The 14769-nt window shown below is 40.5% G+C and overlaps 2 protein-coding genes across 8 annotated transcripts in view; both read right to left on the minus strand.

Moving 5' to 3' along the window:
* Positions 1-2712, minus strand: part of NR2C1 (nuclear receptor subfamily 2 group C member 1) — a 43408-nt gene extending 40696 nt beyond the window's left edge. For 5 of the 6 annotated variants that reach the window (XM_057386945.1, XM_057386922.1, XM_057386937.1 and 2 more), the window contains exon 1: positions 2609-2712. The gene's annotated coding sequence lies outside the window, so the exon portion shown is untranslated. Of the gene's footprint in view, positions 1-1963; positions 2030-2608 lie in introns of those variants that run through there. The other variant, XM_057386929.1, reaches the window with a different exon arrangement.
* A 5139-nt stretch (positions 2713-7851) lies between these two features.
* The window catches only part of FGD6 (FYVE, RhoGEF and PH domain containing 6), a 70738-nt gene continuing 63820 nt past the window's right edge, over positions 7852-14769 (minus strand). Inside the window, exons 19-21 of one of the 2 annotated variants that reach the window (XM_057386967.1) lie at positions 13708-13836; positions 11300-11448; positions 7852-8822 (exon numbers count right to left, since the gene is read on the minus strand). In XM_057386967.1, coding sequence (XP_057242950.1) covers positions 8786-8822; positions 11300-11448; positions 13708-13836 — 315 coding nt within the window. In that variant the 3' untranslated portion in view covers positions 7852-8785. The remainder of the gene's footprint in view (positions 8823-11299; positions 11449-13707; positions 13837-14769) is intronic. The other variant, XM_057386975.1, reaches the window with a different exon arrangement.

Below are 14769 nucleotides of genomic sequence, written 5' to 3' on the forward strand. Positions count from 1 at the left end.
TTAAGCCAGGACGGCTGCTGAAGCAGGACAGACACACAGACCTTCCATCAGCTGTAGCACTTGCCAGCTGAGATGGAACAAACACGGGCAAGTTTAGATGCAATACCACTCTATTCCTTACACACAGTTAAGCTCCTTATTTAGGCAAGAGGTACTGCTTTTTTCAGGGGTTTTTGACCCAAACATTTTTTTAGACACAAATTACTTTCTTTATGGAGACTGCTTCAGTTTGACTCCAGCAAATTCACTGGCTACACAACCTTTAATTACATAATACAATAAGCACACAATAAATTAAAGCAAAAATAGAGTGTAAGCCTAGGGAACAAACTATTCTTACTATTGTAAATATGAAAGTCAGTTTTCACTGGACTAGCACATTAGGTATAAGCATTCTGTAGTTGTATTTCACAAGTGAGCTATTTAACTGTATGCTCCCCCTGACCTCTAATAACATAATACAATAATGAAATAATTCACGTTGGARGGTACTTCTGGAGGTCATCTGGCTCAACCCCTTTCCCCCAAAACAATGTCAGCTTCAGAGTTACACAAGTTTCTTAGGGCTTTCTCTTCAGAGGCTAAGAACCTTAAACAGCAAAAATTATGGCCTACTTGAAAACAAGCACCAAAAACATAAAAGCCACAAACAAAAAAACAAATCTCCCTTTCTATCTCACAATCTTGCCTGGGATATGGCTATTCTTAAAGGTATCAGAACTCCCAACTTCTTAAAGGTATCAGAACCAGAAACTTGTTCCCTTCAAGGGTACATATCACAAGCAAATACAACTAGAAAGAAAACCAGGAATATAGTAAGAATCGAGGAGAAAAGTTAAAGCTAGTTGATTTATCTACTGTGAGCTTCTTTCTGTAATAAGTATCTCAATTTGCTGTTGCAGAATGCAGCAGACTTAGCAAATGGTGTCCAACCTTCAGAGCAGTGTGCAGGAAGCACAGAAGCAACTGAGGACTGCACACCCCTCTGGGTGACCGCAGTTACTCACACACGTGCACAGATACAGCTGATCACCATCACATGAAAATACTTAGTSCTATGATAAGAGAGGTTCCCTAATATCTCTGGAGAAAGAGCTACAGAGAGAAGGAGGCAAACATTTCACAGATCTTAAGACTTCCCTCAAACAAGTGTCCCTAGGCAAAGTTGTGCAGCAGGGAGCAAGCCATGGGATAAATGCTCTGTTGGACATTTCATGTCACAACTTTCAACCACGGACTAAAGAGGTTGGGAATTAATGGAATTATTTTCAAAAAAATAACTTACGGAAAAAGCTATATAAAATTACAGTCACTATTTAATTGAAATCATGGATGATCACTGCCTGAACTAGCACAGAAATCGTGATATTCTCTTGTCGATCTGATATTTCTATTTCCACTTATATAAMGCTGATTTCAAAACAGGAAGCTGTCCTATAGAAAACTATTCTAATTTTTTCCCTTTTTATTTTTTCATCACAAGTGTGGATGCAACTCTTCCTGCTGTACCACTTTCCCAAGTTCACTCTGCTGACATTAGCAGCTTCGAATCAGAGATTTAGCATGAGAAGAATGAATGCCGAATTTGGTTTTTCAAGAATCATGTCCACACACTCGTCTTACAAAAAAAACAATACCAAGACTTTTCTTCCTTTTCTGTTGCGTAAGTTCATTTSCACAACACATGGCATCTCCTCTGTTCCCTCCACAACCTGCAAAACTAAGTGCATCCCGGAGCATGCAGCCGTTCTTTTTTCACTTAAACCAATACACGGCAACAAAGAAAAAAATAAAGACTCCACCAACTCCACAGCTTAGAAGAAATACTCCACCCAAAGAGACAAAATAAGGAACAGCGACAGGGCCATCTGACCCAACAAAAATAATGCCGGTGTCGCGCAGAACATACTACATAACCCAAATAAACCCAGACARCCGCCAGGGATATACAAAAGGAGCGAACCGACGGGGTGATGCCGTCGGGAAGCGGGGAGTGGCGGGGAGGTTCAGGGAAGCGCACGGTCACCCCACGGGAATGCTGAGCCGCAGGGCTCGGGAGGGGGCAAAGGGAGACGCGCCGAGGCCAAACAATAGCACGAAGCAGAGGCCCGTCCGYTCCCAGCTCGCCCCGCCGCTCCGGCTCGCTGCCCTCGCATCTCCCCTGCGGGAGGTTCGCGGCGCTGAGGGGCGCTGAGGGGCGCGGAGCCAGCGCCGTGCGCGCCCCCGCCGTGGCGCCCCGCACAAAATGGCTGCGCGGGAGCGGGACCCAGCACGAGGGGGCATTGCCCATCGCCGCCTCCCCCCGCGGCTGCTCTGCCCGGCAGGCGGGGCCCGCGGGAAGCAGGGCCGGCGCCGCCCGGATGCGGGGCGCCGGGACATGCAAGCGGTTCCTGTAGGTGAAAGGTCGGGGGGCGCGGGGCCGCCCGGGGCCGGGCCGGGCCCCGGGGCGTGACGGGCGCGCTCCGCTCCACGTTCCACAGCGGTGGCGGCCGGGAGCCGCGCGGGCCCGCACCGTTACAGAGCGGCCGCCCCCGCTCCCCGTGCTCCCGCCGCCGGCCCGCGCCCGCTACGGGGGGCGTCTCTCAGCTGTCGGGGATCTCTCTCTCACCTGGCGGGCCCGACGGCCGGTCCGGCGGGTTTGTTTGGCGGCGGCAGCTCCGGCTCCCGGGGGTCAGAGTTCGCGACCCCGCCTCCGCCGCCGCTCGGCCCCGCCCCGCCCCGGGCTCTGCGCCTGCGCCCGCGCTCGAGACTCGGCCGGGGCGCGCGGCGGTGAGGGCGGGGCCCGTGGCAGCGGTCGCTAACGGGCCGGGCTGGGCCGGGCCTGGGCGCAGCGCTCCGCCGGGCCCCGGAGCCATGCGGGCGTAGGACCACAGCGTCATCGGGGTTGGAAGAGACCTTTAAGATCATCCASTCCAGCCTTCCACCCCACATCGCTGCCACTGTAAAACCTAAACCACATCACCCGGCGCCAGATCCAGGCGCCTCATAAAAATCGCCAGGCATGGTGACTCCGACGTCCCTGGGACGCCTGCTCCAGTGCCCAACCACCCTAACGGAGAAAAAAAATGTATGCTCGAAATCTTCCTTGTTACAGCTTAAAGCCATTTTCTCTAGTTCTCTCACAGCAGGCGTGGTAGAAGGAACCAGTCCCCGTCCTTTCAGGTAGTTAGTTGTGAGAGAGCCATGAGGTCTGCCCTAAGCACCCTCTTCTTGAGGCTAAACAAGCCCAGCTCCCTCAAGTGTTCCTCATAGGGCATGTTTTCTAGACCCTTCACAAGTCTTGTTGCCCTTCTCGGGATGCTCCAGCACCTCAACGTCAWTTTTAGAGTGAAGGCTCCAAAACAGCACAGTACTCGAGTGTTCTGCCCATCTAGTGGAGAGTGCAAGTCTCCAAACTCCCACTGCAGTTCCGAGCAGGGAAAYAGGAACACATCAGTTGTGAACATCACAGGCACACAGCATTTGGGCTTTGGAAGCGTAGTGGCCTCCCGCTGCTGAGGCAGGTTCCTGGGCAAGGTTCCTTGGCCCTTTGAAACATGCAACATGATGGAGTCACACACAATGTCTTGCGCAGTCACCGTTGCAGTTCAGCCAGCTGTGTCTGAAAGAGCTGTGCTTCACTTGCGTGGCAGCTGCAAGTTACAATCCTTAAATGTCAGCTGAACAGCCTTTGGGAAAGCAATGGGCAGCCTGGCTGYCAATGAGTGCCTGTTCCTGGTGGGGGAGTGCCAAAGGAACAACTTACTGCTGCTCTGGCTCTGTCTCAACATCTGTTTGGACCAAAGTTGTGTTAGCTTAGTTCTTAGTTTATGCTAATTATTTTAAATTACCTTGATTATAAGTAAGAGTTTTATACTTTAAATACATCCTTTTCCCCCTTCCTCTTTCATCTCTTCAATGAAGATGCTGTAGCTGTGCTCAGAAATCAGCAGCAACTTCAACATCACTGAGACCACTGGGGCTGCATGTGCARTTTTATAATCTGAAAATCATTTAGRCCATATAATGCAATTTCTACTGAATCAGATGACATAAGCATAAAAATCTAAGCAGCAGTGGTATGAAAAAAACCCCAAAGAATACAAGTAAATTGATGTGTTAACATTAATAAAATTGTGCATGCTCTTGTCAATTCCTTTACTCTTCCCACTCCCAGTTCCACAGCTGCCCTTGTATCTATCAACCCTAGCTCAAGATCACTAGTTCAGTACTTGCAAGCATCGTACTTTGCTTTTTTATTAAAGGCATTCCCAAACACCAAATGCAAATGAACTCAGTGAAGAATTTTTAAGKCAGAGCAATTAACTTGCTAAGCATTTCCTTTAAGTGTCAAACGTTGCAGCACTCTCAATTTATAGTACTTGTCATTTCCCAAGCTAGCTTGAGCTGCACATCCAGCTAAATGATGGAGCTTAGTGCAGTTTAATTTAACAAATGCCAAGTAATTTGCACCAAAGCTTATTTAAGCCAAGTATTCTGATATCCTCAATACAACCAGTAAAACATGCTCTGTCTTTTTCTTAGCAAGTGACCCAATTCATATTTGATCTGTATACGAAGGCATGCCCATGTAGCTGTGTCAGCCAGGATTACAAGAGACACATCCCTATCAAAAATATGCAGAGAAGCAAAACCCTTTCTGCTGTTACTGCAAGTTTTCAAAATACTGCTTTAAAACATATGTCAGAGAAGTATAAGGAAGGAGCATAACTAACCTGACAGAAAAACCTCTCCCTTCCATGCTCTGCTAAAATACTCAGAGAATTAAAGRATCATTTAGCTTGGAAAAGACCTCTTAAGATAATCAAGTTCAACTTTTAGCCCAGCAACTGCTAAGTCCACTGCTAAACCATGTCCCAAAGTSCCACATCTGCACATCTTTTAAATACCTCCACAGAKGGTGAGTCCACCACTTACCTGAGCAGTTTATGCCAGTGCTTGGCAACCCTTTGGATAAAGAGTTTTTCCTAATATCTAATCTAAACCTCCCCTTTTGCAACTTGAAGCATTTTCCTTTTGTCCTATTCCTTGCTATTTGAGAGAAGAGGCTGCATGGCTACAACCTCCTTTCAGGTGCTTGAAGAGAGGCTCCCCTGATCCTCTTTTTCTCCAGGCTAAACAYCCCCAGCTCCCTCAGTCGCTCCTCATCACATTTGTGTTCCAGATCCTTCCCCAGCTCCATTGCCCTTCTCTGGACACTCCAGCACCTCAGTGTCTTTCTTGCAGTGAGAGGCCCAGAACTRGTTGCAGGATTTAAGGTGTGGCCTCACCAGTGCTGAGTGCAGGGGTACAATTACAGCCCTGGTCTTGCTGGCCACACTTTTCTGGTTACAGGCTAGGATGCCATTTGCCTTCTTGGCTACCTGGGCACACACTGGCTCATGTTCAGCTGCTGTTGACCAGCACCTCCAGGTCCTTTTCCAGACATTGTGCCTGCACCAAACCTGATGTGGTTGTTGTGACCCACATGCAGGACTCAAGGCAAATAGAAATTGTGATTCAGGCATACTTTAACTGATACAGCAAAACTAGATTTTGCAAAAGGATTTATTAATGTAATACCCTTCRTTTGACCCTCACAGACATAACTCTCTTTAATACTTTAGAATTACTTTAAAAGCAAGACTGATGTGCAAGTAATGGCAACAAATTATACCTTTTAAAAATCACTGAATACACAAATTACCTAATACATAAAACCTGAAAATATTTCTTAAAGAAAGACTCTGACTCAAATAATGTGAATTTATTTATACAAAATGATGAATATCAACAGGAATATTTACAACTTTCAACTGTTTTCAGTTACAAAATAAAAATTCTATTCTTCCATTTAGACAGTATGATTTAGGACTGCTCCAAATAAAAGCCTATTTGGATGGTAAATAGAGGACAGCAGTTACAGCAAACAAATGCACTGAATGTGTCTTTTGGACATCTCTTTACATTATGAAGTAATATACATAGTTGAGTAATTGAGTTTCCATGCACAATTTAGAAAATGTGTTCCATAGCTGCTTAATTTAAGTCCTTTGGGCACACAGTTTTAAGTTAAAGAGAATTCAAGATCCTAGAAGCCTTAATTTATCCATGAATAAAAATGTTAGAACTAATACTCAATGCTAACATTTGTCTTATGCTCCACTAATCAATCTTAAATTTATTACAAACTATAGATTCCTATAAGAAGAGGTAGCCAGGTGTCTAAAAATTTCTGGTCTTGTGTTAGTGTTTAGCCAAATCAAGAAGTGAATATTTTACTTTTGATGGTAATTAATCAAAATGAAAGGTGAACTGGAGAAATAGGGTGAGTTTGGAAAACAACCATCTGAAAATGTTATGAAAATGCCTGTGTTGTGGGTTCTTCATAGGACACAAAGTACTTAAGCAGGAAAAAGGAATATAAATATTCAAACATGTTTACAAAGACAATTTATTTCACACAACRTGACTGCAATATATATTCTACTGTTTATAAGGCTCTATTCCAATCTATTTCTGTTACAGATTTTTTGATTGATCAACCACTTCTGGAAGAAGTCCTCTGATTTTTCACAGAACACTTTAAACTATTTTCTCTCTCTGCCCCAAATCCTCTAGAGGTAGTTTGATGCCACATAAGGCAAAACTTGGGCACCTTATTCAATATGTGCTTAGGCTTTTATTGCTCTGTTTTGCAGCCGGGGAAATATCAAAGCATAAACTGAAATTAAATTAGCTTGTTCCTTTGCTCCTAGCCAAATTTCTGATTCATTTGCTGCTTCATGACTTGCCATTTTTGTTGGTGTGCTGTCTGTCCCTCTGAAAATACGAAGAAGCTATTYCCTTTTCTATAACCTGGAAGAGCCACATCACATCTATGTTATATTGTTATCAGTTTTGTTTTGAATACAGTAGAAATCCTGCCAGAAATTACCCTGAACACATATGGTAATAATTTCCTTAACTTCAGTCAGCAGTTGTTTTTGAAAATTAAGTAGAAGCCCTTTATATATAACAAGAGAAAAGTATTCATTTAGCACATTTGTATTACAATAAAAGAGAATAAAGGCTTTGATCCTACTGCATTTCCAATCTGGTCAAACCTCTAGCATTCCTGAGGGAAGTCAGATCTACAGCTTTAAGCCCCTGATTCATAACGTAGTCTACTGAAATGCTAGAAGTCAATGAAATTTCTTATATAGTTAATATTAAGAATTTCACTTCCAAGCCCATTACTAACTTAACAGAAGCTCTTGAAATTAAGCTTCTTCAGAGCTGTTAGTATTTTAGACCTGACCTTGAGGTATATTGAGAAAATAAGAGAATTTTGGTTTGCATTTTCATTCTTGGCCTTTTTGTGATGAATAACTGTTTTATCATCTATTCTCTTTCTGCTGTGAGGCCACAGAATAGCTATTAATGTGKAATTCAAACTACTAATTAAAAGTTAATTGCTCCTAATTTTGGTACCCCAACTAGCTTGATTCAGAGGACTATGACAAGTGTTTCATACAGTAAAATTAACTCACTGCACATGCATTGCATTTGACATAAGAATGGCTTCCTTTCATGTGGGTTTCATAGTTCTAGTTCCATTTATGCCATTACAGTGTTAAAATTTTTTAAAAGTTAAATAGAATAAATGCACCAGAATCATCAGTAAGTATTTTCTAATGAGGTATACTGATGATTTTGCTAAAGAAAAAAACAAAACCAAAACCCAAACATCTAAAACTGAATTCTGCTTTAAAGTGTCAAACAGAACAAATCATATTGTAAACAAAAGGTATTTCAAAGAATGGTATGCATTTTCAATGCCTTCTGCACTAAAAAAGTTGTGTTGTCTTTGTATGGCAATTCCAGTATAAATATACAATATTCAAAGGTTTCGTAATAGGAGGGTGCACATATTTGTTTACTGTTTTTTGAACAATRGTTTACACAGTGTTTCATATTGTGTACAGAACTCCTTTGACAGGAAGTTTTGAAACAAATAAGRTACTTTGTCTTTAATATTAAAAATGTATTTTACTCTGCTTTAAATTACAACTGAAAACATAATATCTTCCAGCAATTGCTGAATATAACTCATTTAGTCTCTTTGTCMTCTGTAGAACTGTAACAGCTCTAGTGCCTTAGCCCTGTAATTGCAATGTTTTTTTAAATCTATTTTTCCCTTTTCTGTTTTTTAATAATTGAACCATATTTTAGTTTTGTGATGCAGAATTTGTTGTACTGTTTTAATGTACTAGTATGCAAGATTTCAACTGCCATTCAAGGAAAGGAGCAGCAATATCATACTACTTCTCGTAAAGGAGCTTACATAGTCAACAAAGATCCTRAATCTGAGAAATTCCTATACTGATCTGTTCTTGCTAAATTACAAAGTGAACATCAGCAACTCAAGAACCTATACACAAATCATGAGGAACTGTACAATTGCAACAGATCTGTTTTGTGGTTTGTTTTTTGTTAAAACATGAAGTTTATGAATCTGTTGACCAACAATCTGCCATTCTGAGGACACGGGCACTTTGGACTTCAATGCACAAATAATTCTCCCATTAAAGTAAACACTGGAATTTAATAAATAACACATTTTATATCAACACAGAAATACATACAGTTCTTTAGAAAAATATTACTTTACACTAAAAATGCAACAGCTCCTAATCCTGACAAATATACAATTTCATGTAGGTTGAGATGGCAGGATTCTGTTTCTTTGAACAGTTGCTGTAGTCTGTGTTACCTCCATCCTTGGATATTTTCCTTTAAACTTGCAGACATGATGCTGACACTGCTATAATACAGTGCCTTCTTGAAAAGCTTCTATCCACCTGATAGAAAATTAAACACTGTTAGGAAGTTGCTGATAAAAGAATAAATATCACTCCTGTCACTAGCTACAGATTCACACAAGAAGTAACATCATACTTCCAGTACCAGTCAGACTGTGAGTGCAAATACCAAAATCTATCCACTGAATCCAAACATACAAAGCTGGCTGGAGACGTTAAGTGTTGGTACAAGGCTCTATGATATGATTATTTCTGTACYTCTCCCATACTGAAGTTGCGTGCATGAAGAATAGGTGAAGTTGTGAAATCAAATACTCAAAAAGTAGGATATGCCAAGGTTCTGCATACCTTTAAAGAACCCCAAGACTCCCTCCTCTTATTTCACTGGAAACATGATCTAGGATGAATCAGGACACTACTATAACTGAGGTAACCATTTGCATACCCAACCCTCAGCTTTTGCAGCAGGTAAAAGCCATGACTGGTGGGGCTGAGGGAGGAGGTCACATGGCACATGTAAAGTCAGGGAATGGTGAAGAGGGCACAGGGGGAAGTCCCAACACCTGATCCAATCTGGAAATTGAAAGTTAGTACTCAGATACTTATACTCGCTATAGCTGTGGGGTTTCTTCCTTCTTGATTAGGAGGATGATAAACGTCCTCAGCTTCTCAAGGATGCAAAAATTAAAAGTTCATGAAGAACTCCAATGCTACAGGACAAATGATAATTCTGTCTTCTGAGTGAGGGCTGAACTGTGTGTATGTAAAGTTAAGAGGCCTGCATAATGAGCATTTTTGTCCTGAGTGAAAACATTGGAAGAAGTGAATGAGACAAAGACTGTAATTATCTTTATCATGGGAATTCAAACTGTCTTGGTATTCACAAGGTATCTAAACATTAGTCACAGATGTTGGTTTTTCCTTGCCCTGAGCATTTAATTTTGTAACTGCGTGCATGTTCTTTAAAATTCAAGCTTTTGGTATGAACATATTAATCATGTATTAGTACTCATGCCTGTCTGCACACACAGCTCAAATATCTACCCCTTACTTTTTACTAATACTTGTAGTATTTTCCACCTTCATGTGTACATTAAAAACAAATAAAGTGGAACACAAATACAAAAAAAAATGTAATGAATAGCTTAAGCATTGAACATAGCCCTGGAATTTAACACCACATTGAAAAGTAAGCACCTGTTAAAATTTATTACTGCTCTTTCATAAATCAGATATTCCTTTGACCTATCAGGAAAATAATAGTGTCCACTGATACAAACAGCCGAACAGCATGTTTCTGTTTTTCCTTTTAATGCTGTCAAAGCAGCATTTATTCTGAAGGTCCAGCATAAATCTTGTAAAGATATTAACTACTTGGAGAAAACTTGAAATTCCAAGTACTTAATATTATTCCTAACCGCAGTAAAAACTTGAAATTGGACATAGTATATTTCTTCTGATGAGAAAAGTCATTGTCTGAATAGAAAAACAAAGCTATTGAATGCCTTGGGGTTTTTTAGYTTGTTTTATATAGTAAAAATGAGGACACAGGAAACAACAGGATAGTATCTTAATTAAAAAAGAAACATTTATGCACATCTGCACAAAATACTCTGAAAAATCAAATAAAGACTTTCAGATTTCTTTCTGTAGAGAAGTGCCATTAAGCACGTTCTCAGCTRTTCAAAAGTTCCAGTTGTCCTGGATACTTTGTTTTTTAGAATGTTCCTATTTGCAGAAAACTAAACTTGCATCAATTTGAATGTTAAATACTTGTTAGTGCATCAAATCTATTTAATAATATAAAAATAATTTGGGAAAACTGCAGTGAAACCAGTCAGATAAAATAGGCATTTAGGAAAGATAGCTTACATATGTTCCTTCTATGTTCATTTCTAGTTTATGCATCATGTAATGAATGTTTTCTACTGATTAATGACCAAGCTTCTAGGTTATTTTTTGTGAAACAGACACAACACATAAATTGATAAATATGACTCCAAAATCAGACAGGACTTGAAATGAAACAGCCTGTGTGAATATTCATTGAATTCAAGCTTTTGGCCTGAGTGCATTAAGCATGCCTAGATGCTCAGGGGCATCTGCACACACACTTCCAACTTTGGCCCCCAAGTTCTAGTGTTTGCTTTATTTTTTCAGTGCTGTATATTGATTAAAAATAATTAATATGAACATAAAGAAGCTGAAAATAAAAAAGGGAAACATATCAGTTCAGTTTTTGCTTGAGTAGACCAGGGTTAGAAGAATGGGCTAGGAAAAAGAAAGATTTCTTATTTTATCTTTGACATTCAGTCCTTTGCACAGGAGAGTCTGCTTCCTTCCTTTCAGAAGTCCTAATGAAATTAGAACCTTGTGTTTAAGTAATTTAAAACTTCCATATACATATGATATAATATGGATCTTTTGTACATATGCTTAATGTGTGAATATGAACATTCATGACTTCTGAATTTACTAGAAGTATGTAACAGAAATGAATTCAAATAGTTCCTTACTTTTGAGCTGAATGGGGATCATCTGCCTTGAATATGTAAAATAAAGTGTTTTTGTGCAGTAAATGGAACACTCTAGACTCTGAGTTTTCACCTTTTACTTCACTGACTGTGAATCCAAGTAACGGCTGGCTCTCTAATGCTGCCACATCCTATTTAACAGGGAAAAAAAGGAAAAATGACAAAATTACAGCTTGTAAGACATATTAAGGTATGCATTTAGACTTCATACATCATGCCATTGCAACAGACAATGTAACAAATCGTTATAAATAGACATGAACAAAATGCTGCTTTTTATATTCTCCATCCATGAGTCAGGGGACAGGAAATAAAACCTTGCAGCCTTCAATATCACTGATCCTCTTTGCATTTCTGTGATAACATCCACCTTGGCTTTCACTGCATAGTCTCATCATTCTGCCTGGCAAGGACTTCTTGTACCAAAATATCAGCTATCACCTGGCAGCAGACCAAAGGTCCATCAAGCCCACTGCTATCTCCAATAACCTCAGAAATGGAGTGGGATGCTATTAACTGCACTGAATATGCTCAAAGGAGGAGCTACGGAGGCAGCCAGTGTTCTCAGGCACTGAAGTCAAGATCCAAGTACTCTGAATGGCTAAACTTATCTCACTTTCTCTTGCTGGAAATTAACAGGATAGGGGAAAGCAAGGTTGCTGAGTGTTCACAAATGGTTGACTAGAAAAGACCCTTCCTCATTTATCTCAGTTACTTTTTTTTTTTTTTTAAATACTCTTGTCTTTTTATTAATGAATACAATACACAGCATTTTTAGAAAGAAAAAAAAAATCCTGTGCAAATTCCAAAACAGTGTTTTGTAACTAGGCAAGTTCCTGAAATGCTTATGAACAGAAGAAAAAACATAGCTAACTAACCCCCCCAAATTTACATAAACCCTGACACATCAGGTAAAAACTTTGGTAATTGCCTCTACAATGAAACAAGAGCGTTGTGTGACAGCAGCATTTCTTGGTATTGGAAAACAGTCAAGTAAGGTTGACCAGTCTGTTTTACTGTCTCAGGCCTTTGTACTACTAATAGGTGCGTTTTTTACTACTGATCTTTCTATCACTTGGAACTAATATAAGTAGCTTAAGTGAGGCTTCCTGGCTAAGCCAACAGTCTCCCTTGAGACTCTGTAAATAGTGTCTCCTGCAATGGCTCATCAAGGCGAAAACTGAGGACAGATATTCTTCAATTTAAGAAAATAGGGAAGAGTTAATTTTGTGATTATGAACTGCAAACTGAAGCTACTCTGTAAGGTTGATACTCCGAGTAAGCCAAGCAAAGGAAAATTTAAGGTGACTGTCACAGACTTTATCTTTCTTTACCTCTTGCCAATGTTTCTGCAACGGCCAGAAGAGACGCAGTGCTCTGAAATAACTTTCTGATTGATGTAATTGTTTTCTACATAATTATTTAAGGACTTTAGAACTACTTGGTTTGGGTTTTTTAGTCTTGCCAGTGCTGTAGTGGAAATAACGTCACAGGTTCTGGACATAATTCAGAATTTCTAAAACAAAGGCTGGCAGGAAGAACCCAGGAACAAATCTGAGTACCAATCAGGAAATAACTAGAGTGGGGGTGGTRTGAGGTGAAGAAAGATAATTCTTTGCATGGCCAGGATAGGTTTGGCTTCACATTTTGAAAGAAAATGAGGCATAGCAATACCTTAAAACAGATGCTTTGGATATTTTGCTCTTGAAAGCTAAATAAACTATGCCAAACAATACAAAAATCCAAAGCCCAAGACTTTTCAGTGGTAGAATACAACTATATATGTTACAAAACATTCTAAGAGGCAGTAAGATTACATCCTCAGCACATGCTGGGATATGCAGACCATATATATAGAGAGGTTAGACATTATTCCACACTGCAACAGGACTACAAATTCTGAAAAAAAGCAAATGTCATTCCATAAGATGCATTTCTTTTATAGCAAATAACAGCTCCAGGCTAAAGACAACAGTTGGAGGAGATGAGGTTTAGTTTACTCCTTTCCCGAGCATTCAAAATACCTTATGGAGCTGCAGAACAAGATAGTTCAAGATACTTTTGTAATGTTGGCTCTGTCACTAATACATTGTGATGCATCCAAACAGATCCCCCCCATGTATTCAACTGACTCAGAAATATGCACAACTGAGCAATAGTGAAGTGCAGAGATACTCAAAACTAGGTCTGGAATCAGAAACAGGATAGCTATATCCCTGTATTATGGTATTGAAATCACTGGGCCTTTTCAAAATACTGCATCTCAATCAGATCCAATACTGTAAGGTGATCTAATTTTATAGCTTGTTTCTAGATCATAAGAATAAACAACTTTGTTAGAAAGACAGTGTTATCATTGGATATTTCAGTTCTAATATGTASTCTCTTACCTCACTAGCAGCATATGTGTATAGCACCTTATTTTTTATAACAAACCATAGGTGTTTCCATGGTTTCTTACTGCCCTTAGATCTGTGTAGGTAGCCACTCATTGTAGAGTCTTCTGTATTTGCTGAAACCTGAAGAAGAAAAACAAAACAAATCAAAAAACCCTAAGAGTACAATGATGGTACAGTTTGGTTTTTTTTAAAACCAATTTCCAGAGCTCTGCCTGTCAGAGATGCAAATTCTTACCTGATCTCAGGTTAATGTTGCTAACTAACTCAGATGGATGAAAGAAAAATTATTTTGCCTGCTACCATCTATCTGGTCTAGTAGAGAGGTTTCCAGTCACTAAAGGTTGGAACTTAAATTGGATGCAACAGGACAAGAGAGAGCTGAAACACTGAGGACCATATACAGCTGGAAAACATACATTCCTGTCTAAGAAGAATCATAGAATCACAGAGTGGTTTGGGTTGGAAAGGACCCTAAAGATCATCTCATTCCAACTCCCCTGTCATTGAGATGGACACCTTCCCCTAGACCTTAGGTGGCTCAAAGCCCCTCCTAGTCTAGTCTTGAACACTTCCAGGGATGGAGAGTCCACAGCCTTTTAGGCTAATCTGTTCCAGTTTCTCATCCCCCTCATAGTAAAGAATTTCTTCACTAATAACTAATCTAAACCCACCCTCCTTCAACTCATGATGGGTCCCCCATGTCCTATCAGTACATGCCCTTGTAAAAAGTCCCTCTCCAGCCTTCTTATAGACCCGTCTTCTGGTACTGGAAGGCTGCTCCAAAATCTCCCTGGAGCTTCTCTTCTCCAGACTGAACAATCCCATCTCTCTCAGCCTGTTCTATTCAGCCTATCCAGGTCCCTCAGGATAACATCCCTTCCCTCCAGCGTGTCAACTGCTGACTGCAACACACAGCTTGGTGTCATCAGCAAACCTRCTGAGAAAAATCACTTCCTCCCATTCCCAAGACCTACAGTAAGTAGGGTTTCACTCTGCCTTTTCTAATCACAAACCAAGAGCTGAATTGGTGTAGTCTTATCATTGACTGTCAGT

This window comes from Malurus melanocephalus, unplaced genomic scaffold (genome assembly GCF_030028575.1).
Source record: "Malurus melanocephalus ecotype Western Australia unplaced genomic scaffold, MMel_1.1 scaffold_17, whole genome shotgun sequence".
NCBI lineage: Eukaryota > Metazoa > Chordata > Aves > Passeriformes > Maluridae > Malurus > Malurus melanocephalus.